Source organism: Tenrec ecaudatus, chromosome 1 (assembly GCF_050624435.1).
Source record: "Tenrec ecaudatus isolate mTenEca1 chromosome 1, mTenEca1.hap1, whole genome shotgun sequence".
NCBI classification, from domain to species: Eukaryota; Metazoa; Chordata; class Mammalia; order Afrosoricida; family Tenrecidae; genus Tenrec; species Tenrec ecaudatus.
Window position 1 is genome coordinate 55588741 of NC_134530.1, and position 22729 is coordinate 55611469.

General features: G+C 49.8%; 1 protein-coding gene across 2 annotated transcripts; it reads left to right on the plus strand.

Annotated features, from left to right (window-relative positions):
- Positions 1-4809: 4809 nt before the first annotated feature.
- TMEM39B (transmembrane protein 39B) lies at positions 4810-21576 on the plus strand. 2 transcript variants are annotated; one of them, XM_075553476.1, is made up of 9 exons: positions 4810-4913; positions 7343-7469; positions 7942-8161; positions 8678-8761; positions 9119-9273; positions 14258-14594; positions 15686-15873; positions 19409-19529; positions 21101-21576. In XM_075553476.1, exons 1-9 carry the CDS (start codon positions 4910-4912, stop codon positions 21341-21343), a joined length of 1479 nt encoding a protein of 492 aa, XP_075409591.1. In that variant the 5' UTR covers positions 4810-4909; the 3' UTR covers positions 21344-21576. The 2 variants fall into 2 exon arrangements, with proteins under 2 accessions (XP_075409591.1, XP_075409580.1); XM_075553465.1 differs by lacking the exons at positions 4810-4913; positions 7343-7469 and adding an exon at positions 8499-8566 and having other exon boundaries at positions 8028-8161.
- The last annotated feature ends 1153 nt before the right edge of the window (positions 21577-22729 follow it).

Consider the following 22729-nt stretch of genomic DNA (forward strand, 5'->3'; position numbering starts at 1 on the left):
GTGGTGTAGTGGTTAAAACCCCCAACCATAAGCCATAAAGTCAGAAGTTCAAACCCACTCACTAGCTGCTCCATTGGACAAAGAAATGGCAGTTACTCCAGTAAAGATCGAAGGCAGTGGAAACCCTATGGGGCAAATCTACGCTGCCCATAGAGTTGCTTGAGCCAGCACTGACTCAATGGTCAAAGGTTTGAGTTTTTGGTATATGTGTTGAATTGGATTCCACAGTTCCTTTTTTTAAAAATCATTTTATTGGGGCTCATACAACTCTTATCACAATCCATACATACATCAATTGTGTAAAGCACCCTTATACATTCGTTGCCCTCATCATTCTCAAAATTCACCTTCTCATGGGTTCCTGGGATCAGCTCATTTTTCTTTTTTCCCTTCCTCTCCCTCCCCTTTTTTTTTAAATGAATTTTTTATTGTGAATTAGGTGACAAGTGATGGTGGTTACATTTTAGACCCTAACTCTGTAATCAACATTCAAATCTATCTTCCATTTTGACCTTAATTCTTCTGTTTCTTTTACGGATCTGTCAACAAATTCTATTGACTTATCTTTAAAACCATAGTCCAATTATGTCTCACCACCTCACCCCACCTGGGACACACTATTTACTCTCATGGCTTGATAAGATATCATTTCTGTAACCTCCTGACCGGTCTCATTTCCACTTTTGTGCCCCTACCATCAACATTCCCATATTGACCAGAGTGATTCTTTACAAGTGGAAGTTCCCGCCCACCCATGGCTCTCCATCTCACAGGGAATCAGAGAATACACTCTACATGGTTCATGTTCACTCCGCCCCAGTCAGCCTTGTCTCCTGCATGTTGAGAGATATAGCAGATGAGCCTGCACTGACTGTTCCTGCTGCCTGCATCATTGCCCCACTCCTTGGTCACACACACACACACACACACACACACACACACACACACACGCATAAACCTGCCTGATGCACTCACTTCAGAGTTAGGTCAAGAAGTCACCTTCTCTGTGCTACTCTGATGGCTGTGTTTAAAACTGTCCCCTCTCCATTCCTTCATTGTACATTCTCTTGTTCACAAAAGGAGGTTGAGGGTGATTTAGGCAGTCTGGGGCAGACAGGGGCAGAAGAGAGAGCCAGAATACTCACTGAGAACTAGTACCTAGCGTAAGGTGACCAGATTTTAACATTGGTAAAGCGGGACACCATTGACCAGGGGTGGGGGCGGTGGGGCGGTTCTTGATTAAAAATTTGGTCTATATGGAGCAAGAAACATTTTCACAGAACAATAGTAATGTAATATATATATTTTAAATTTCAACATAACTACAATTTACAAATATAATACATTAAAATTATGTATAGTATTATTTTATTCTTTGGCATATTTCTCATTTGAGTGAATTTATTTAGTAGATTGCTGTTGTTTAAAAGGTCATGAAATTTTTCACAAGAATTTGCTAAATTATATTTCACACATAAAATGGCTTTCAAAGTCTCAAAACTTAATTGTGATTTTTCTGATGTCCACACTTTATTTACCATAGAAAAAACGCGTTCAGTCGCAGCATTAGTTCCTGGTAAGGACAGTGCGTATTCCACAATTTTTAGTGCATTATTGTATAGGACATGGTATGTTTCAAAATGATGAAATATTTCTAACCATTTGTTCTCTATTGTGATTTTTGCTGGTGCCCAAGATTTAACCTTTTCCTTATCAATATATATATTTTTAATAATGAGATATCTCATTAAAAAGATCATTTTTGGAAATATTACTATATGGGAAATTTTGAGTAATATGATTGAATGATTTTTGCACGGCAGGAAGAATGATATTTCAAAGTACTTGGAGACACAGAAACATAAAAGATACTTAAATACTGCTGCATCTTCCTCCAAAATACAGGAATTTTTTGGAAAACAACTTATGGAGACAAAGAAATTAGCTTGAGCAGTATAGCTGATTTGTTGACATCACTTGTTTAACTAGCACTAGCACGCAGTACGATGTGTATCGTCTGAGAGACAGTTGCGAACTTTGATAAGCAGTTCTCGATAATCAGTTCTCAAGAATTATTTGTTATTATTAAAGTTTAACATTATAAAATTAACAAAAATAATATACAACTCATATCCTGGTGAAATAGCCACATGGCAGCCGAAAACCGTATATTCCCTACCCGTTCTCCCGCCGTTCCCTAGCTTGTCGTGCATTCTTTCCCCAAATCAGGACTTTTTTAAAACGCCGCGGGACGCGAGACAAATTGTTCAAAAGCAGGATGTCTGGTCACCTTAACCTGGGGACATGATGGATAACATGTCTGGCTGCTATCTGCTCCTGGGGAGAAAGACCAGGCTGTCTACTCCCTTAAAAGAACTACACTTACCTGCAGGGCCAGTTCTACCCAGGCCTGTAGGGTCACTGTAAGCCACAATTGACTCGATGGCAGTAAGAGTCCCTAAGAAGCTACACTGGCCTGTGTTCATCAAAATCTGCTCCCTCCGGCAATGGGATAGGATGTGCTTTACAGTCAGGGCATGGGGAAGGGGCCTCCCGGCGCAGATAAACCACCCAGTTCTCAGACAGTTCTTTCTTCCACTCCTGCTGTCAGCTACTGTCAGCTGAGTCCTGCCCTTCAGATGAAGATTGGCTAATCTTGGCTTCCAAAGGACATAGCAGCAGTGTGTTCCTTCACAAACCCAGCAAAATTGCAAGGGCCAAATGCTGAGCATCTGGGCTGCCGGTATTGTTTCGATGAGGCCTGTCTTTTTAATAGAGCTGGGCTGATGAGTTCATCTTGACTTCTAAGGGAGACAGTCAAGCTCAGTCAATTCAGCATGAATTCTAATGGGATTGCAAGAGTGAGACAGAAAGGAGAGCCAGCTGTGGGAAGCTTGAGCAACGCCTAGGCACCACCATGCACACAGCATCACCATCTCAAGACAGAATTTACTGTGTCTTCTTGCACTTGACGGTGAACTCTGTGAATAGTCATCAATTTAACATCTATTCATGTACTGAATTAATTGAATTAATGCAGAGTCTATTATGTGCCAAAGTAGCCCTATTAGGTGAACAATGGTTAAGCACCTGGCTGTTCGAAGCCGCCAGCAGCTCTACAAGAAGAGACCTGACAACACGCTCCCTCGAAAGTGGTGGTTCTCCACCCCCCTCATGCTGCAATCCCCCCCTCCACCATAACATGAGTTCCGTTGCTACTTCATAACTGTAACTTTGGTACTATTATGAGTCGGACAACCCTTGTAAAGGGTCGTTCGGCCCCTCAATGGGTCGTGACCCACAAGTTGAGAACCGCTGCTCTAAAGCGTACAGCCTAGGAAACCCTAGCAGCAGTTCTACTGTCATACAGAATTGCTGAGTCAGAATCAACTCAGAGCGGCAAACATGTGCCACGCAGGTGCTAAGCCTACGTACAAGGGGACTGAGAAAGCCTATACAGTCTAGTGAGAGAAATAATAAATGAAATAATAATAACAATTAGCAGCATGGGTAGTACACTTCCTGAGCGCTTCCTTAGTGTTAAAGGAGCCCTGAGGGCAGAATAGTTGGTTTCTAACCCAAAGGTGCTTGGTTCAAATTCATCTAGCCACTCCGCTTCCATAAAGATTCCAGCCAAGAAAACCCTTGGCGGGCAGTTCGCCTCTTGTCACAGGGATGACTAGTGAGTCCCGATCAGTTCACTGGCGGCTGTTTGCCAGACACACCGCAGGTCCCCCCACCCCCACTACCCTAAAGCTGAGCGTTCTCATGGAACCTTCCTAAGCCAAAGGAGCTTAAAGTGAAGAAGCAATGGCCTTTCCTCAGAGTGGGAAACCGTTTAGCATCCCCAGACCCCAAAATAACCTATCAAATCTTTTGAGGTAACACCTGAAACCCGGTGACTCCCGACGTACAGTTCAGACACAGAGGGCTTGGTGTTGTTTACTTCCCAGGAAAGCCGCTTGGAGATGCCCCTCTCTGTTGGGAGGATGAGGTGTGTGGGCTTCCTCTGAAGCTTGCTGCAAAACAAATCCTTAAGGCGAATTCCCTTTTTTTTTTTTTCTTTTTGATTCGAGCCAGAATCATTTGTTGTTGCTGTGTTCTTTGGGTTAGCCAAAACAGGCAGTCATGTTGGCCTTCCCTAGAAGTGAAGAGGCCTGAAGCGACCTTGGGAAAAGAGGGAACCCTGTGGCAGTCCTGCTAGCTAACCAGTAGGGAAACGGGCTGTTGTAGCCTCCATCGCATCCCCACCGAGCCCACAGGAGGAGCATTACCAAACTCACTGCAAAGGTCAAGCAGTGAGATTCCCACGACCGGCAGCGGCGACAGGCGGGCCTGGCACTCCAGTGGTGGCAGGGAGGAAGGAGAGCGGGGCTCCAGGGTGACAGAGATGTAAATGTCGGATCCCACGCTTCAGCGAAGAGCTGAAGTCGGGCGGCGAGAGAAAGGCGAAGGCCAGGGGCTCTCGGCGGCCACTGGGATGGCCAAAAAGCAGTGGGGCCAGCGAGAGACACGAGCTTCACTGTGTTTAAGTTGAGGGGTGCCTGAGCCACTCCGGGCGCTGGAGCGGAGAAGCGGCTCTGGGCTGACGAGAGGCCGGGAGCGAGCCGCCTGGGGCGGGCAGGCACTGGGCTCCCCCCGCGCTCTCACCTCCGCCGCGGCGGGAAGGGAGAGGCGGCAGCACGAGACAAAGAGCGCGCGGGCACCGCCTTGGTCCCGGCGGCCCCTTTAAGAAGCGCGCCCCCAGCTTCTAGCCCGCCTTGTATGCAAATTTAGCGGCGAGGCGGGAGCGCGCGGCTGATACCCGGGGACTGGGCTGCGACGGTTAGTCCTCTCCCGGCCGCCGTCACCTCCGACATATTGCCCGCAGGAGCTGCGGCGGCGAAGCGGAGCGCGCCGGGGGGAGGAGATGGGTGAGCAGAGCGGGCCGAGCTCGCTCGGGGGCGGGCGGCCCGGGGTACGGACGGTCAGGCGGTGAATCGCTGCACGCGGACCAGTCCCGGCGAGGGGGGGAGGGGATGCGGGAGATGACGCGACCCCGCCCCCTCCTGGCGTTGCGGGGTGGGGCCTCGGGGCCTGGGGCGGGGCCTCGGGCGTGGGCGGGGCTTCTCGGGTGAATGAGGCGTGTCAGGGCTCGGGCTTCCGGGACGACCAGCTCTTTGGGCTTTCGCGTTGGCGCGGCTCCGTGCTGTGGGTGGAACGTCTGGCTGCGCGCGTGGGCGCGGGGCGCGGGCGTGGGGACGTCTGTCCTGCGGAGCCGAAGCGGGAGGAGTGAGTGGGAGGAGGGCTTCCTGCCTGAGGGACCCATTCTGGGGCGGGCCTCCTGGGCTGAGAAGGCGTTTAATTGGCTCGTGGGCGGGGCTTCTGGGTTAAAGGGGCTCTGTGTGGGAGGAAAGGTGGGTGTGGGCAGTTCTAGATGCTCCGGGATTAATAAACAGTGTAGTGCTATGTGAGCCGTGTTTCTGCTTCGGGGCTTGTTGGGGACAGAGCTGGACAAACGCTTTTTGGAGCCCTGTGTGGGAAAAGCTTCTGAACTGGGGCGCTGGGATGAGGCAGGGGTGGACGCTGCTGTGGTGGGGTGTGAAGAACGTTGTGTCTTTGATTAGGAGCTGGGGTGGTGGTCCGGAGCTTGGCAGCGTGGAGATCATGGGTCTCGGTGTTGATCCTTTATCTTTGGCCCTGGGCTCAGGCCCACAGCCCTGCCCTAGAGGACCCCAAGATTCCCATTGAGCAGTATCCTAGGAATGTGGAGGGGAAAGCTGCCGCTAAAGTACTTAGAATTGTAAGCCCCTGGAAGCTTATGGCAACTGGATGGAGCCCTGTAGCCACAGATGCTGAGAGCATAGGACCCAGACCCCAATATTGCTTGTGACACAGTAAAAGCTCAGCTTCCTGATCTGGGAAAAATACATACTATGCACAGTTAATTCACTCTTCCATATATGAGGGGGTACCCCCCTAAAACCAGAAATTTTTTTCAAAGCTATGTATTTAAATTTTATTACAAAACAACCTTATTACCCTCACACTTAATACAGTTGTCAAATCTGGGATTCCATTTTTGGAAAAACATTTTTCAAACTCAACTGTTTGGATGGTTGACAGCAGCTCCCTTGTTTTTTTCTTCACCTCTTCTCTGTCATTAAATTGCTGTCCTTTCATGTCCCTCTGCATTCACGGAAACAACACGGTCACATGCATCAGGCAAGAGGCATGCTGTTTTTTGCCAAAACCTGGCTCACTGAGATGGCTGCATGAACAGGTGCGTTGTCATGGTAGCAGAACCAGTCCCCTGTGTGCCACAAATCAGACCTTTTCTGTTATGCAATATTTTCAGAACCTCTAAAAAGAAAGCTTGATTAACAGTCTGACCTGGTGGAATAAACTCCAAATACACTAGGAGTTGATAGTTTTCATCTGTTCATACAGTTGACGAACATCCAGAACAAAGTTTGTCATCAATCGACATTTCATCTTTTTCGAAATGAGAAAACCACTCATACATCTGAGTTTTTCCCATAGAGTTGTCCTTGTAAGTTGTGTGTAACATCACAACAGTTTCTGCGGCACTTTTCCCAAGCAGGAAACAAAATTTCACAGCTGCACACTGTTCTCTTAAATCAGCCATCACAAAAAACGAGGTTCTGGCGAAACTGTTTTTATGAAAAAATTCTCTGTGACCAGAGAGAACCTTCCCAGGTGATGCCGCTGGGTGCCTAACTCAGAGCGAGTTGCTAGATGCTTGCCTAGCAGGAAAAATGCGTATATGAAAGCTCTGTTCCTCACAGAGAAATTCCTGTTTTTTGGGGGGGATACCCGCTGGTATCCTTAATGCAGAGTACACCATCTAACACTTAATGCACTGCCCCACCAGGAATCCAGACTTTAGGCTGGACCCAGGGAGGGATTGGGTCACAGCAATGAGGACTAATAAGTTTACTGACCCCATGCACTTTTCATTCTTGCAGCTCTGGCAGAGACAGATGATAAGCATGATAGCAAAAGAACGAATAATAAGAGTTTCACAGAAGGATATGCTGGGGCATGGGGCGGGGCGTAGGGCAGCAGGCCGGATACAAAGGGTAGAGGGTGATGGGTCAGGAAGGGCCCTTCAAGCAGGATAGCAAGTGGAAAGAAGGCAGCAAGCCAAGAGCTGGAAGGCTGTGATGTTTGTGGCGTGGGGCCCAGGCAGAGTGGCAGGCACAGGCTGAACATCGGTCTCTGAAAGGATTAAATGAAAAAATGAGATAGCCAAGTAATCGGTGGCCAGGGTCAATGTTGTTATCCTTGGTATATGACCTGCCTTTCGGCTTGAGGATCTATCTTGTGTTGAGCCCCACAGGAGGACGAAGAGGTCCCAACAGGACGTCCTACTGTCGAAATCCACTCTGTGAGCCGGGATCCTCAGGGAGCTCTGGTGGGAGCCACACCTCCAGTGCCTCGATCACCAGTGTTCGTTCCCGCACCAGGTAAACCACCTGTCTGGCTCTTTCCCCCTCTCTGTGGACTCAGGGACAGGAAGGACACGATTCTCAGCAGGCTGGGCCCCCGACTGAGTTAGCCCAGATGGCAGATAGGGACCGAGAACAGCAGAAAAAGACCTGGAGTGAGCTAACCTGTGCACAGACGCAGTGGAATAAGCCCAAAGACCCGGGTTCCAGCTCCTGATTTGCAGGTAGCTTGGACAAGTTTCCTCTTCTCTCCAAGCCTTTTACTCACTCATCTGTAATAACCACATAATTCCCTCCTTCCGGGGGCTGTTGGTAGACCTGACTGAGCTTAGGACTAGGGAAAGGCTTCATTTGAACTATTCACAGGTAGGAGACAGTGTCCTCTCCGTGGGTTGCTATTCTGAGCCTATTCCCTCATCCTGGGCCCCAGATTCCCCTTCCGGGGTGGGGAGTCAGCCGGGCTCCTGATATTGTTCTCTCCCCACCCCAGGAGCAGTTCTGGGACAGGCCTCTCCAGCCCCCCACTGGCTGCCCAGACGGTTGTGCCCCTCCAGCATTGCAAAATCCCGGAGCTGCCAGGCCAGGCCAGCATGCTGTTTGAGTTACAGCTCTTCTTCTGCCAGCTCGTCGCCCTCTTCGTTCACTACATCAACATCTACAAGACAGTGTGGTGGTACCCGCCCTCCCACCCGCCCTCCCACACTTCCCTGGTAGGTACTCGGCTAGGACAAGTTGCATGCGTGTGGGTGTGATGATCTCTTTCACTTTAAACCCCTTCTGTCAGGCAGCCCTGTGTGCCTGGCCCTGTGCTGGCCATGGGCAGTGTAGAAGGAATAGGAAGTTCCGGAGCAATTCCTGAACACTCCCAGCGTGCCCAGTGCTGCACCTAACGGAGTTCCGGAGTCGGAAGTCCTGTGGGAGAGGAGCCGTGGGCAGCATACCTGAGGGCTTCCTGGGTGGACAGAGCTCTGTGCAGCAGGAGCGGTGCAGGGACAGGGCCTGGGTGGTCAGAACAAGAGGGCTCACACACCACTCTCTTATCCCCAGGGACTGCCCCACTTCCCTCCTCTTTTGAGTGTACTTTCCTGGCCTGACTCAGCTGGAGGCCTATGAAGGTTAGAGAGTGGGGACAGTCCCAATGGAAAGGACTGGGCAGGGGGAGGGGGTTGCTGATAGCCTGTGTGTGGGCAGGGGGCCTGCGTGACCCCCAGGCCTCTGTCTGACAGAACTTCCACCTGATCGACTGCAACTTGCTGATGGTGACCGCCATCGTTCTGGGCCGCCGCTTCATTGGGTCCGTCGTGAAGGAGGTGATTGGGTCCTAGAGACTGGCTGGGGATTTGGGGACTCCCCTACCTCTCCCCTCAGCCCCCCCCCCGCCCTCCTCCCTGGGTAAACACCCCCACACCCAGCCTTTCAACTTGGAGGCATTGTCTTGAGGCTCCCTTTGGACTTGGTTAAAGAATACTACTCACATTCCATCAGCTCTTGGAATTTAGTGGGCTTCACGGAGAACGGAGAACGAGCCACCTTGCCAGGTTCTGCCTAGTCCGCTGTCCCGTCTTTCCCGGGGTGGGATCGCAGGCTATGCTGGGTGGCATGTGGGTACAGGCCCGTTGGCCTCCGTCAAGGCCCCATCCCGTCCGTCCTATCTCGCCCTGACCCAGGCTTCTCAGAGGGGGAAGGTCTCCCTCTTTCGCTCCATCCTGCTGTTCCTCACCCGATTCACCGTTCTCACGGCAACAGGCTGGAGTCTGTGCCATTCCCTCATTCACCTCTTCAGGACCTACTCCTTCCTGAACCTCCTGTTCCTCTGCTACCCGTGAGTACCCCCACCTGAGCCCGCCCCGCCTCCAACCGGGCCCCTGCCCTCTGCCCTCAGCGTGGCCGGTTACCAGGCACAGGCAGTGCTCCTTTGCCTCGCGTTGTTTGACAACATCCCTGTGAGATCATGGGGATTGGCCTGCATTTGCAGGAGAGGAAACTGAGGTAGCGTTATTGACCCACCGTTCCACTCAGCAGGGAGTCCAAAACGGGGCTCAGATCTGACTGCCCCACGGGCACACTCCCCAGGAGGGATACACAGTCTTGCTCTCTCTTTCTGGCTAGCTCCGTGGTCGGCCCGGGGCTGTGTGCATGTGGACATCTGCAGGTGGATAGCCTGTGTGTGTGTGCGTTTCTGCACATGCATCTGCCCGTGTGTCAGCTTGATGCCTTCCCTGTCTCCTTCTCCCCAGACCCCAGACTGCGAAGGGTAAAAGGAGTGAGGCAGTGTCTGGGAGGACACTGGCAAGGTGTCTTCCTGGCTGACTGCCAGTAGCAGTCATTTCGTAGCTCCTGAGCTTTGTGTTTTATGAACCCCTCAGCCAGGGCCAGCCTGGCCCCTGGGAAGGTTCGCGCCTGCCCTCTCTGCCCGCTCTACTCCGCGTGAGCCAAAGGACACTGGCATGGGAGTCCCATCATTGCTTCTGTGGCTGTTTTGTTTTTGCTTCTTGCATCGACTTATTAATTGTAAAAGTACTATACTGCATCTTATGGAAACATGGGATGTTACAGAAGCATAGGAAACGAGAGTCCCAGAAGAGCCATTAGGCCTGGCACAGCCTTCCAGATTTGTTCTATGTAAGGACATGCACATCTTTAGAAATACAACTGGGTTTATGCCATGCGTGATGTAACATCATTTATTGTGCTTTTGACGTAACCATATAGCTTGGGTGTCTTTCCATAGCAATATATGTATGTATATGTGTATATATATACATATATTTATGTCTGCCTTATTTTCTTTAATGGCCTCGTAGTATTCCATTGTATACATTTTTCACAACTTTATTTTTCTTTGACTGGCGGACGTTTGAGTTCTTATCCTTTTTTGTTTTTTGAAGCAATGAGGCAGAGGGAACATTCTTTTGCATATATCTTTGCACGCTTGTCTAGTATTTCTGTACAGCAGAATCCCAGAAGTAGAATTACTGAAGCTAAAGGTATATTTATGTACATTGTTTATAAATATTCATAAAAATTACCCTCCAAAAAAACCGTCAAGTTGATTTAATTTTAACACTTTCTGGTTATTACGTGGTAAATTTTGTTTCCTTGAGTACAGCCATCAGCCAATGTTGTTCCTTTTTTTTATTAAAAAATATTTTTATCAACATAATACAAATGCATGATTAAAAAAAATCTCGTAATGCTACAAAGCTTAGGGTGAAAAGCAGTAGCCCCAACCTCACGCTTCAGCTTTTTAGTCCCCTACTCAAAAGCACACTGTTTCCCAGCGTAGAGCTGCAGTGCTTACAGGGCTCCCGCCACACTTCTAATGTCCTTTCACCTTTAGTGTATCTTAATTTTTTTTAATTGACTGATTTTATAGTTATAAGTTCAAAGTGTTAAAATTAAAAAGGAAGAAAAGAATACAGAGTGGAAACATCCTGGATTCCTGGCCCCCAGCCACCGATTTCCCTTTCAGGAAGGAGCCACCAGTGGGTGACACACTGGGCTCCTAATCACAAGAAGTCACCACCCATGTGTCCATCCTGTGGGTCCTTCTGGAACTACGTGGGGACTTAGAAAAGCTCGTGGGAAAATTCCATTATCTTTTCGTTCCCCATTTCCACAAAACTCTGGCACACCCTCATACATGTTCTGTGCATGCATGAACACCGCCACCCCACACTGACTACACAGAGATGCTCTGCTCTGGCAGATGAATGCTTGGCTGCCTCTTCCATCCCTTCTGCTCCCAGTAGTTGATGGCTGTCACTATTTTTAGTGCCTCGGTTGGTTATGTTTGTCAGTCACATATAGTTGGCTTCCCTGTCTTGTTCTATCAACAGTAGTTGGTATCTTGGTGAGAACATTAGAAACTCTGCCCATCCACCTGTACACCCTTCTTTGTCCTCGTACTTCCTGGCATTCGCCCTTTTAAATGGTCAAGTTCAACATTCACATTCTCCTATCTAACCCCATTTAAGTCTCCCATTCTTTACCAAAGGTTAATTTTCTAAATGGGAAGTCAACAAGTAGCCTTGGTGTTATTACTTGTGAAAATAATGGTGTACTAGAGGGCTAAACAGTGCACATTCCTGCTTGGTAGCTCACGGAGTCACAATCTTGAGCCTCTTAAAAAAAAAAAGAATGTTCCTAGTATCTGGGCCAAGTGGTTTCTCTTTTCTCACATTCCATCAATTGCCTAAAACCATGTCACGTTTTAGTTTGCTTCATATTTAGATTGTAACTTTTCTTATACGGCTTTTTGTTTTTCCTAGAGTTTCTAATTGCCTTTCTTTTTTCTTGTTGACAAAAGAATGATGGGCCTTCAACATATCCTCAAGTTTATCCAGCCTCTCAATCATGCCACCTGTTGCCTGGAGTCCATTTTCCCCCCCAGAGACATCCTTCCTGGAGCCCTCCATCTCCTGCTCCAGTCTGGTGGTTACTCTTTAGGCCTGGTGTACAACTCTCAGCCTGGGACTTCCCTTCGCTGCCCTCCTGGGTTGCATCCACTGTTTCCTGGATCCATGTCTTCTTCTTTCTTGATTTTCTCCCTTATTTTGCTGGAGTACATGATCAGGTAATTTTCTTAACAATGGGTACGTGGGGTATATGCATTCCAAGTTCATGCATGTTAAAAATGTCTTTATTCCCCTGATACTTGATCAATGGCTGGCCGTAATATAGATTTCCAAGTCAGATTCATATTCTCTCAGAATTGGGAAGATGCTGTTCTGCTGTGTCGTTAGCATCCAGTGTTGTCAGGGAAGTATTTGACATCAGTATGAGTCTGTCTCCTTTGTAGTGACTTGTTTTTTCTCTCTGGGAGCTTTTAGGAATGCTTTGTCTTGATTATTTAGAATTTTTTAGAGATGTGTCTGGTATGGAATTTTTGTGATGCATTCTGTCGGTATTCTAGAATGTTTTTTAACCTAGAGCTTACGAAATTTTTCTTCTACTATTTCTGTGACAATATCTTTCTCTCCATTTTTTCCCTGTTCTCGCTTTTTAGAATTTCTGTTCATCAAGATGGTAGACTAGCTTGGTCATCTGTTTCTCTTATATTTTCCCTCAAATTTTCCATTTCTTTCTCTCACTGTTCTGCTTCCATGGATATTTCAGCTTTATCAGCTTTTTTTATTGAATTTTTTTCCAGCCATGATATTTTCATCTCTAAGGCCTCTTCCATATTTTCTGATTTTTTTTTCCTCATAGCATCCTGTTCTTATTTTAACTTTTCTTACGTTCCTTCAATTGCATCTTCCTAGTAGGGTCAGCTTTTCTCTTTCTGCTGCTGGTCTTCCCACTGTAGTTGACTTCCTTGGTTGGGTATTTATATTTAAGAACAAAGGACTGAACACTGGCGTATGTTTTCCTTTCCTCTCACATTGGATAACTGGGCAGAACACTTGACTGGGGTTTCTAAGCACAGCACATGGGCAGGTACACCGATTGGCAGACATTACTTTGGGACGAGTTGGGTGAGATACTAATTGTCCAGCTTTGGGTTTTTGAAGGCCAGGTAGAGGGGGCTACGATCAGAAATGCTTCCAGACCTCAACTCTTCTCCGTTTATTCAATTTCTTTAGAGAAATTGTCCAGTCAGGGGGTTGTATGCGGTAAGTAGAGGAATAAGACCAACACTTTTTCTTTTAGCTTTTTATTGTGACTTAAGCGTAGTTTTACAGAGCAGGTCATCAGTTTTACATTCAACACTTCATCCCAGGGCTGGCTCTTAAAATTCGATACAGATCTCTATTTAATCCCATTTATTCAGTCCTGCTTCTTTGTTCTACCCTCGTGAATTTGCCCACTTCAAGTCAAGGTCTCTTGACTCAGTATAGATCAGCTCCTGGGACTCCTGTGAGCCACTCAGCAGGTTCTGTAGCTACACCGCCTTGCCTCCTAGCACGAGCCGCCCACCTACCGGTCTGTGGTTCTTGAGCACTTGAAGCAGGCTAATCTGAATTGAGCTGTACTTGAAGTGTAAAATACATATCAGCATGGTCAATGTCACTACAGTGTACACTTAACAGTGGTTGAAATATCACTTTAAAAAAAAATGCATATCTTTCTAGCCGGGAAAGGAATTGCGTACATTAATAATAGTAATAACAACCAGCTTTCATCAGTACCAAGAAAAAAATAAAATCTCTCTAGTATTGAGTGCATATTAAGTCAATACAATTTAAGATATAAGATATATTATTGGGTAAAATAAAATACAGTACTAAAGCTAATTTCATCTTTCTTGTTTTAATTAATGCAGCTACTAGACTGTTGTAGGCCACATGGGTGGCTCACATTCTATTTCTGTTGGCTCTAGATGATGGCCTTCTCCTCACGCCTCACCATGTTTCCGTCTGCTCTTTAAACTTGTTCTGATCACCTGTGCCCTGATGTGCCCCTCTCCTGTTCTCTTTGCTGATGTGGATTTATTTGACTTTGCTGCTGTCACGTCTTAAGATGAGGGGATGGGAGGAAATGACCCTCTTGCATGTGAAGTTACTTCCACCTGTGGGCCTGTCAGAGCAGTCATTTGTCCTTTCACCGACTGGGAAGGAAGGGACTTGGCTTTTGCTTGCTGCCGTAGTCCTGGTGCTCAGCACAATGCTCGTTTGACACACACTTCATGCCCATGCCTGTGTCTGGTGGCTAGGCCATTGGGTGGGAGGTGGAAGGCTCGGTAGTTTCTCCCCCTTTACATCCAGGAGCGCTGAGGCCCAGGGAGGGGAGAGTCCCCCTTACTGACTGAGATTGGGTCTTGGGTCCTCGGGCAGGCCTGCCCTCACATCCATCTTCCCCAGCAGGTTTGGGATGTACATTCCGTTCCTGCAGCTGAACTGTGACCTCCGAAAGACGAATCTGTTCAGCCACATGGCCTCTGTGGGGTCCCGGGAGGCAGTCAGTGGCCTGGCTCGGAGCCGGGACTACCTGCTGACACTGCGGGAGACTTGGAAGCAGCACACGCGGCAGCTGTATGGCCCAGACACCATGCCCACCCATGCCTGCTGCCTGTCCCCGAGCCTCATCCGCAGTGAGGTGGAGTTCCTTAAGATGGACTTCAACTGGCGCATGAAGGAGGTGCTCGTCAGCTCCATGCTGAGTGCCTACTATGTGGCCTTTGTACCTGTCTGGTTTGTGAAGGTATGTACGAAGCTCAACGCAGGGAACCAAGGGGCCTGTGCCTCCTGAGGATCCCACTGAGAGCTCTCCTGCGGGCCTGAATAACGCCGCCATTTCTGATGGGATTTCCCATCTGCTGCAGGGCTAGAGTAACTTCTGTCTAGGCCCCCAGAAAGGAAGTGGCCTCCCCAAGTTCACCTAGACATTGAGGAAGACATGCCTTGTTGTTCAGCGTTCTGGCTAACAGTGGCAGTGACTTTGTATTGCTGTGTGGCTGTTTTGGCTTACACTTGTCACAATGCCCTGCTTTACCTGCAGGGGGAACCAGGACTCCCAAAGCCTGTGCTTGCCTTGGCTTGCTCGCGTGGCCTCCCGGGCTGACACGGAGGCTTGAAGCATTTCTCTAAGGCTAGACTGCACTCAGTGCTTTGTAGTTGAGGAGACTTCCTATCTGCTGAGCACCTGTGGTTTGCTTGAAGCGTTCCCATGTATTATAGAACCCCCTCACTTCCCTCAAGGAGCCCTAGCGGCATAGGGGCTAGGGCCAGGGCTAACTGAAAGTGCAGTGGTTTGAACCTGCCAGCTACTCCACAAGAGGAAGATGTGGCAATCTGCTTCCATGAGAATTTCAGCCTCGGAATCCTTATGGGGCCGTTATACTCTGTCCCGTCGGGGGTCTCTGCATCGGACTCAACTCGATGGCAGTGGGTTAGGGAACGAACACCTCCTAGAGGTCGTTGGTGATTGCTCTTATCCTTGTTTGACAGGTGAGAAACCAAAGCACAGAGAAGTTAAATGAGTTGCCCAAGATCACAGAGTTAATAAGCGGCAGAGTCAGGTTTTGAACTTGCACCTGTTACACCCCAGCGCCTGTGCTGTGGCTCAGACTGGGGCAGCTGGAGCATTTTCCCCTTTGTGCAAAATGGATCAGTGGGCACAGAGTGCTGAGCCCAGGATGAAGCCTGCCTTGTTAGATCTCTGATCTCTGGTTTCAGCCAGCCTGCTGTCTCCCCAGGCGGTCCTGACTCCCAAACCAGGAAGACTTGGGGCAGGGAGGGGGAGTGAGACCAGCATGGGGATCCCAGTCCTCACCCACCTCCCACCACCCCCAGAACACACATTACTATGACAAGCGCTGGTCCTGTGAGCTCTTCCTGCTGGTGTCCGTCAGCACGTCGGTGATCCTCATGCAGCACCTGTTGCCTGCCAGCTACTGCGATCTGCTGCACAAGGCCGCGGCCCACCTGGGCTGCTGGCAGAAGGTGGACCCAGCATTGTGCTCCAACATGCTGCAGCACCCGTGAGTCTCCCTCTTCTCTCTTGCCTGGCCTCACCCTTTCCGGTCAGGGGCTGATGTCAACTCAGCTAGCAAGTCAGCACATAGTTACTGACCTTGTCTGGTACGCTAGGCCTTGTGTACAGAGTGAGGTGCAACAGGGCCTAAGACGAACATATGCCCAGGTCCTTCCGTAGCTTGCAGGATGATGGGGAGGGGAGGGGAGGGGGTATGCACTCATTCGCTGTCTCCTTCATTGACTCATTGACTTACTCACTGACTGGCTTACACCTGTATCCTTCAGTCCTCCACTCTTGTCCCCTGCACACCCCTGCACTCCGTCACTGACTCTCTCAGTAGACATTTCCATTCACCAAATCCATACCAAAAAGGAGCCAAGTGGCACAGTGATTAAGTGCTCAGCTGCTAACCAAAAGTTGGGTGGTTCCAGCCCTGCCAGGTGCTCTGTAAGAGAATAATGTGGCAGTGACCTTCCTTAAGTGTTTACAGCCTAGGAAATGAAGGGGGTGGTTCAGCCTTATCCTGTAGGGTGAGCTGTGAGTCAGGATTGACTGGAGGCAATGGATTTGGGTTTGTTTGTTTGAATCCATGCCAGGCCCGGTGCTATCCTTTGGCTGAGGGGCTTTGACTTGTAAGCACTGAAGGTTTTGAAGAGTTGAAGGATCATCCCCGGGTGTGCTTGTTTTTCTGGAAAAAGTCTGGTGGTGAGCCCTAGCCAAGGTGGGAGGGCCATAGGGAAGAATGACCGAGACAAGACCTTAAGGAGCTCACTGTCAGGTGACGGAGACAGCCGGGCACGCACATAGCAAGAGTGGGGAGAGAGGGCGACCTACAGGATCCCCCCAAAGCAGGACGGAAGCCGCCTGCGGGAACCTTGAGGGGTGGGGCTGTCCCCCCCCAGCCTGGCTCATCTTTCACAGGTGCCTAGCATCCATCCAGCCCTTCACCAGGTGCTTTGCATGCAGGTTGTACTCGTTTTCCTGCCTGTATTTCTCCATGACATTGGAAGCACCTCACAGCCTGGCGACGAGTGAGCCTGGGTCCTGGCAGGAGGATGGGCAGAGAGGAGGCCTGTTGGGCAGTCCAGGAGAACGAGCTGACCCAGGGGAGCAGAGATGCCAAGGCGGCTACAGAGGCCAGGCCTCCTGCTGTTGGTTCTCAGTGCCAATCAGGTCCTGTCTCGTGGTCTCAGATAGGGCATTGCTGAATGGGCAGAAAGGGACTTGGCCAGACCTTAGACTCTGAGTGAAAGGAGGACTAGGAAGATGGAGCCGTGCTGAGTATGAGGATGAACCTGTCCCTGACTCATCGTGAACCTCCGGTAAGAACTAGGCTCCCTGGCATTGGCTTCCCAGCTGAGGAACTGGGTCCCGTCAGCCGCCATGAACATCAGGCTCTCACCTAAAAGAAATCCAGTTGCCACGGGGTTGCTTGTGACTCATGTTGACTGTGAGTGTGCCGTGCGCATGTGTGTGTAAGGCTAGAACTGCTCTGGAGGGTTTTCAAGGCTGTGACCTGTCAAAAGTAGACCACCAGGTCTTTTCTTTAGAGGCTTCTTTGGGCAAGTTCGAACCACCCACCTTTCAGTTGACGGCTGAGGACTGAACAGTTGGCAGCCCCCAGGGCTGCTCTTACACTCCCACAGCCCCCATCACACCTGCGGGCGGCCTTAGGTGTTGTCTTCAAGGACTGAGAGCTCTTAGAACCTTGCCCATCAAACACTTGGCTGTCTCCTTGGCCCAGCAGAGCTGGAGCTGAGTTCTAAGAGGCACACAGCAACATCTCTGTGTGTGTGTGGCTGTGTTGTTGCTTGGAGTAAAGTTTATGTAGGATGAAACGCATAAATCTCTGGTAATCTTTTGAGTTTTGAGAAAAGTATATGCACCTGTGAAACCCACCTCCAGGTCCTCGGGAAATATCTTTGTGGTCCTTTTCCCAGCCCCCTCGCACCCCGGAGACACCCCCCTTTGTGTTTGTTTCACCACAAGCTGGTTTTGTGTGTTATAAATGTCATATAACATGGCATAGAAACGGAGTCGGACGGCACAGTGTCGGTGAGGCTCAGGCACACTGTCAGGTAGAACACAAGTGCTTGCTGACTGACTGATTCAACAGGGCAGGACTTGGGGTTTGAAGACAGGCTGCTCACAGACTGAGTCTCCATCCTCCGGCCCAGGCCTCCGAGGGGCCCGGGAGGTCTCACAGAAGGACTGGAAGGAAGATCACCCTGGTCCCCACTCCTCCTCCTGGCACCGGCTCCCCGGGTCTGCCTGTGGCATTGCTCTTTGAGGGTGCCTTTCCTCAAGGGCTCTCAGAATAGTGAGGGACACAGACCGGGAAATGACCAAAGATGGGGGCAAGTGGAGACGTCGCAGGGAATTCTAGGTGCAGTGAAAGCCTGCCGCCCCCGGTTGGGAGTTGCAGCCTTGTGGCAGAGCCTGGGTGCTGACCGATGACCAGAGCTTGCCGGTGCCTAGAAAGCACCGAGCGGGGAGGGCCAGCGTGGACGGGGCCTGCAGCAGTGCAGGGCTGTGCGCTGGAGGAACTGCTAGAGGAACTCGATGCAGTTTGAGTGCTGGGCATGAACTGTGTGGGAGGCCATGAGGGGTCTCTGAATGTGCGCTAGAGAGCCTGCACTTGACCGCCAGGGCATTGGGAAGCCTGAGGGCTGAGGAAGAGGAGGGTCAGTTTGGTATCTCAGAAAGTTTGCTCAGACCCCTGTGTGGCAGACTCTGAGGGGGAGGGGGCCATTGTCAGGGGAAGCCAGCCCCTAACACATCATTACGGGTCCGGTAGGCGCAATTGTACAGCGATAATAAGTAAGATCATAGTAGTTACAGAGAGCATGAGAGATAGAAGAGAAGTATTGAAATAAATGGAGTCAGACACAATTCATGGTAGCATGCTCACCTCAGCCCCGTTTGGTGGTCCATGTGGAGGGAGGGAGAGATATTTAATGCTAGCCCAGGCTTTTATCTTCTCTGCAAGCCCCCTAATCACAGGTGAGGACCTACGTCACAGGAAGGGGTTGTGCTACAGGTAATACAGTAATGGGAAGGGGTGATCTAGGGGTATCCACGCAATAGGAAGAGGAGGGTTTGGGGGATACATGTGGCAAGATGGGCGGATCATAGATACAGGATGGCAGCCCAACCTTGGATGTCACAGAGCCAGTTTGGCCTGTTTCCTGGCTCAACTGATAGAGAAACATTGGTAGGGTGTGAAAGCTCGGTCACAGGCCTCAGGGAGAAATAGTTTATTGTCCCCAGCAGCAGGAGGCCTACCCTGTAGTCTGGTGACTAACTGCCCTCTGGGAGGATGTCTGTAAGTGGCTGACCTCCCCCCACAGGGGGATAAGGAGACCAGATAAAGAAAATGCACCAGGGAGGGCATGGGTTCCTTGCCACCCCTCAGACATAGTGACAACCCAAGACTTTCTGCCTCCTAGCCTGGCGAATTGCTCATGACAACCATTTTAAAGAGTCACTGTGACCCAGAAAGGTCACGTGTCTCAGATGCCCTTGGGCTGTGCCTCCAGGTGGACTGAAGAATGCATGTGGCCACAGGGGGTGCTGGTGAAGCACAGCAAGAACGTCTACAAAGCAGTGGGCCACTACAACGTGGCCATCCCTTCCGACGTCTCCCACTTCCGCTTCCACGTGAGTCTTCCCCTGAGCCCCATCGAGAGGCAGGATGATGGACAGGCAGGGCCGAAGGCTTGATGAGGTCATAGCAAGAGGGAAGCTCCTAATCCATGATTCCCCCTAAGCTATTTTCAGTAGTTCCCCAATCCACTGGAAGCCAGCACACACACGTGCAGCACCAGGACAGCCACACGGCTTATCTGTCCCTTAGGAACTGCAGCTCCCTTTGCTGCAGCAGGTCTTTCAAAGCATTGGCTGAAGGGGAACAGTATAAGACAATAAAAGGAGCCTTTCTCTGTGGTAAAAATAACAGCTGCAATCAGGCCCTAGGAGTCCTGGTGGTACAGTGGTCATGCGTTGGGCTGCTAACTGCAAGGGCTGCGGTTCAGAACCACCAGCTGCTCCTCAGGAGAAAGATAGGCCTCTGAAACTCACAGGGGCAGTTCTGCCCTGTCTAATTGGGTCAACATTGGGTTTGATTCCCCCCCCCCTTATTTTAAGAGTTTAATCAGGTCGTTATTGTATTTTGTGCACTATGCTAAGCATTTCCTTGCTTCGGCCTGCTCAGTCTGACCCAGAACTTTGAGTGAGTAAGAGAAAGATGCTGTCTAGCTGCTATTGAGATACTAGAATAGGCTTAGAGAGTCGAACTTGCCCTGGGGACTTCTAAGAATGACTCATGAACTCACCTTGTGGATGCTGCTCAAAACCATCTAGTCTTAGGATCTTCACTTTATTTACTCTATTTTATAATCAAAGTCATTTTTTCCAACTCAGTCTAGTCCAAACCTCACAGTGCTTCCCTAAAGGGGGTCAGAATCATCTCCCTCTACTTCCTATTAACCCAGCTGGATCTCCTAAAGGGACCTCCCTGGAACCGGGGGCTCTGAGGAGCAAGCTGAGAAACCATTCATCTGAGGCCCAGGAAGGAGAAGGGGTTGCCCAAGGTCCAGCGGCCTGTCAGGGGCCGAGCTAGGCCTGGTGTCCTTGACTCTGGGCGTCCTGTAGCCCACCACTTCCCCCCGATTCAGTAAGCAATGCTTGAGGATTAAGTACCTTGGTCGCTGCAGAATCAAAACCCTTAGACAACTGAGTACTCTTTTGAACTGATCAGATTTTTTTTTTTTTTTTGCTGTTTCAAATTTGAGTCTTTCAGTTCAGCTTTGCAAGGTAGGAGTGAGATGTGGCCATATCCCCTGTAAGCCTCTGACCATCTGGGAGCACCACACCTGAAGCTGTGGTGCCTCCAGCTGCAGAGCCTGTAATAACTGTTTATGCTGCGGCATAAGAAGCTTCATATAGCTCAGGAGGACAGTGTGCTAAAATGTACTCATGTTAGGCCAGAAAAGGATTTGGAGAGAGATGAGATCTCTCAAAAAGGCTTCCTAGAGGAGGCAGAAGTTGACTGGGACCTGGACTCAGACTTCTTTGGAAACAGCAGCAGTGCTGGCAGAGGGCACATCCCAAAGAAAGATGAGGTGGCAGAGTCCTCTTTCCTACCCAAGTCTGTCCCCTCACTGGTCCATCCTAGCTTAGAGCCAGGTTTCTGGGACATTGCTTCCAGCTCATGGCCGTCTCCTGGGCAGTTCTTTTTCAGCAAACCTTTGCGGATCCTCAACATCCTGCTGCTGCTGGAGGGCGCCGTCATCGTCTACCAGCTGTACTCACTCGTCTCCTCGGAGAAGTGGCACCACACCATCTCACTGGCTCTCATCCTCTTCAGCAACTACTACGCCTTTTTCAAGCTGCTGCGGGACCGCCTGGTGTTGGGCAAGGCCTACTCGTACTCGGCCAGTCCCCAGAGGGACCTGGACCACCGGTTCTCCTGAGCCCCAGAACAGCCCCAGAGACTGCATCCAGGCTTCAGGCGGGTTCGCTGGCAAGGGGCTACTGGGAAGAGTTGGGTGGGGGTGGGGGTGCAAAAAAAAAACAAAACGAACCAACCAAACAAAAAAAAAAGACACAAAAAAAATCCACCAGAGCTTTGTATTTTTGTTACGTACTGTTTCTTTCTTTGATATTTGATGTGATTATGAGGAAAAAAAATGTCCTATTTTTATATTCCCAACAAACCTGTGTCCTGTGGTGCTTTTATTCCCAACAAGTCTGTATTCTGTGGTTCTTTCCCCCTTTCCTGGGTATTAGGCAGAGAGCAGAGGTATAGGATTCTGTACCCCTGTGGGAGAGGAGAGGAGAGGTCAGGGGAGAAGTAAGAGTTGCAGCTTCCTGAATCCTCTAGGGTGGGTGGGTGGGACTGGAGAGGATCAGGGACCCTGAGGCCAAGGTGTGAATAGGACCAAGGGAGGTGCTTGAAGGTCACAGGGTGGAGAGTGGCGGAGGCCACGTGTCTGAGCCCTCACTGTCTGAGCTCTCTTGCTCACAGGATACTCATGAGTGCAACGTGGTGTAAGGACTGTGAAGAGCAAATAAATCCGCCTTAGAGGAAACAGGGCAACAACGCTCCTGAGAAGCTGGGAAGGTGAGACTTACACACTAGTAAGTGGGTCCAGTCCTTGGAGAAGCACATTATGCTTGGTCAAAGGTCACCCGAAATGAGGACTCAATGAGATGGATTGTCACAGTGGCTTCAGCAAAGGGCTAGACGTAACTGAGGAGGGCTCCCAACAGGGCGGTGCTCTGTTGTACATCGGGTTGCTATGAGTCGGACCATAACAACATCGTATGTTCCAGCCATAAATTTCATGATCACAAAGCACGTGAACTTCGAGAATATTCATCTGTAGAAAAGAGGCCATATCTTGACTCTCTATTCACTAATTTATCAATAAGTAATAAGGAGAACTTGCTATGTGCCAGACCAAGAACATTTACTGTCATCCAGGTGATTTCAACTCACAGCAACCCTGAGAGGGCAGAGTAGAACCGCCCTTGCGGATTTCTGGGATAACTTACAGGAGTAGAAAGTCTCATCTTTTTCCTGTGGAGCTGCTGGTGGTTTTGAACTGCTGACCTTGCAGTTAGCAGCCCAATGCATAAACCACTATGCCACCAAGCAGAAAACCAGATACTGTGTTAAATTCTCAGAATAGAGCAGTGAACAACACTATAGAACTGACTCCTATCCTCAGGGAGACCTGACTGGGAAATCACTTTGATTTTCCTACGGTTTGTCGTCCGTGGAAGGAGCCTGTTAGGGCAGTGGTCATGTGCTCAGCTTCTAATGACAGATGTGATAGTCTGTTTCTGTAAAGATC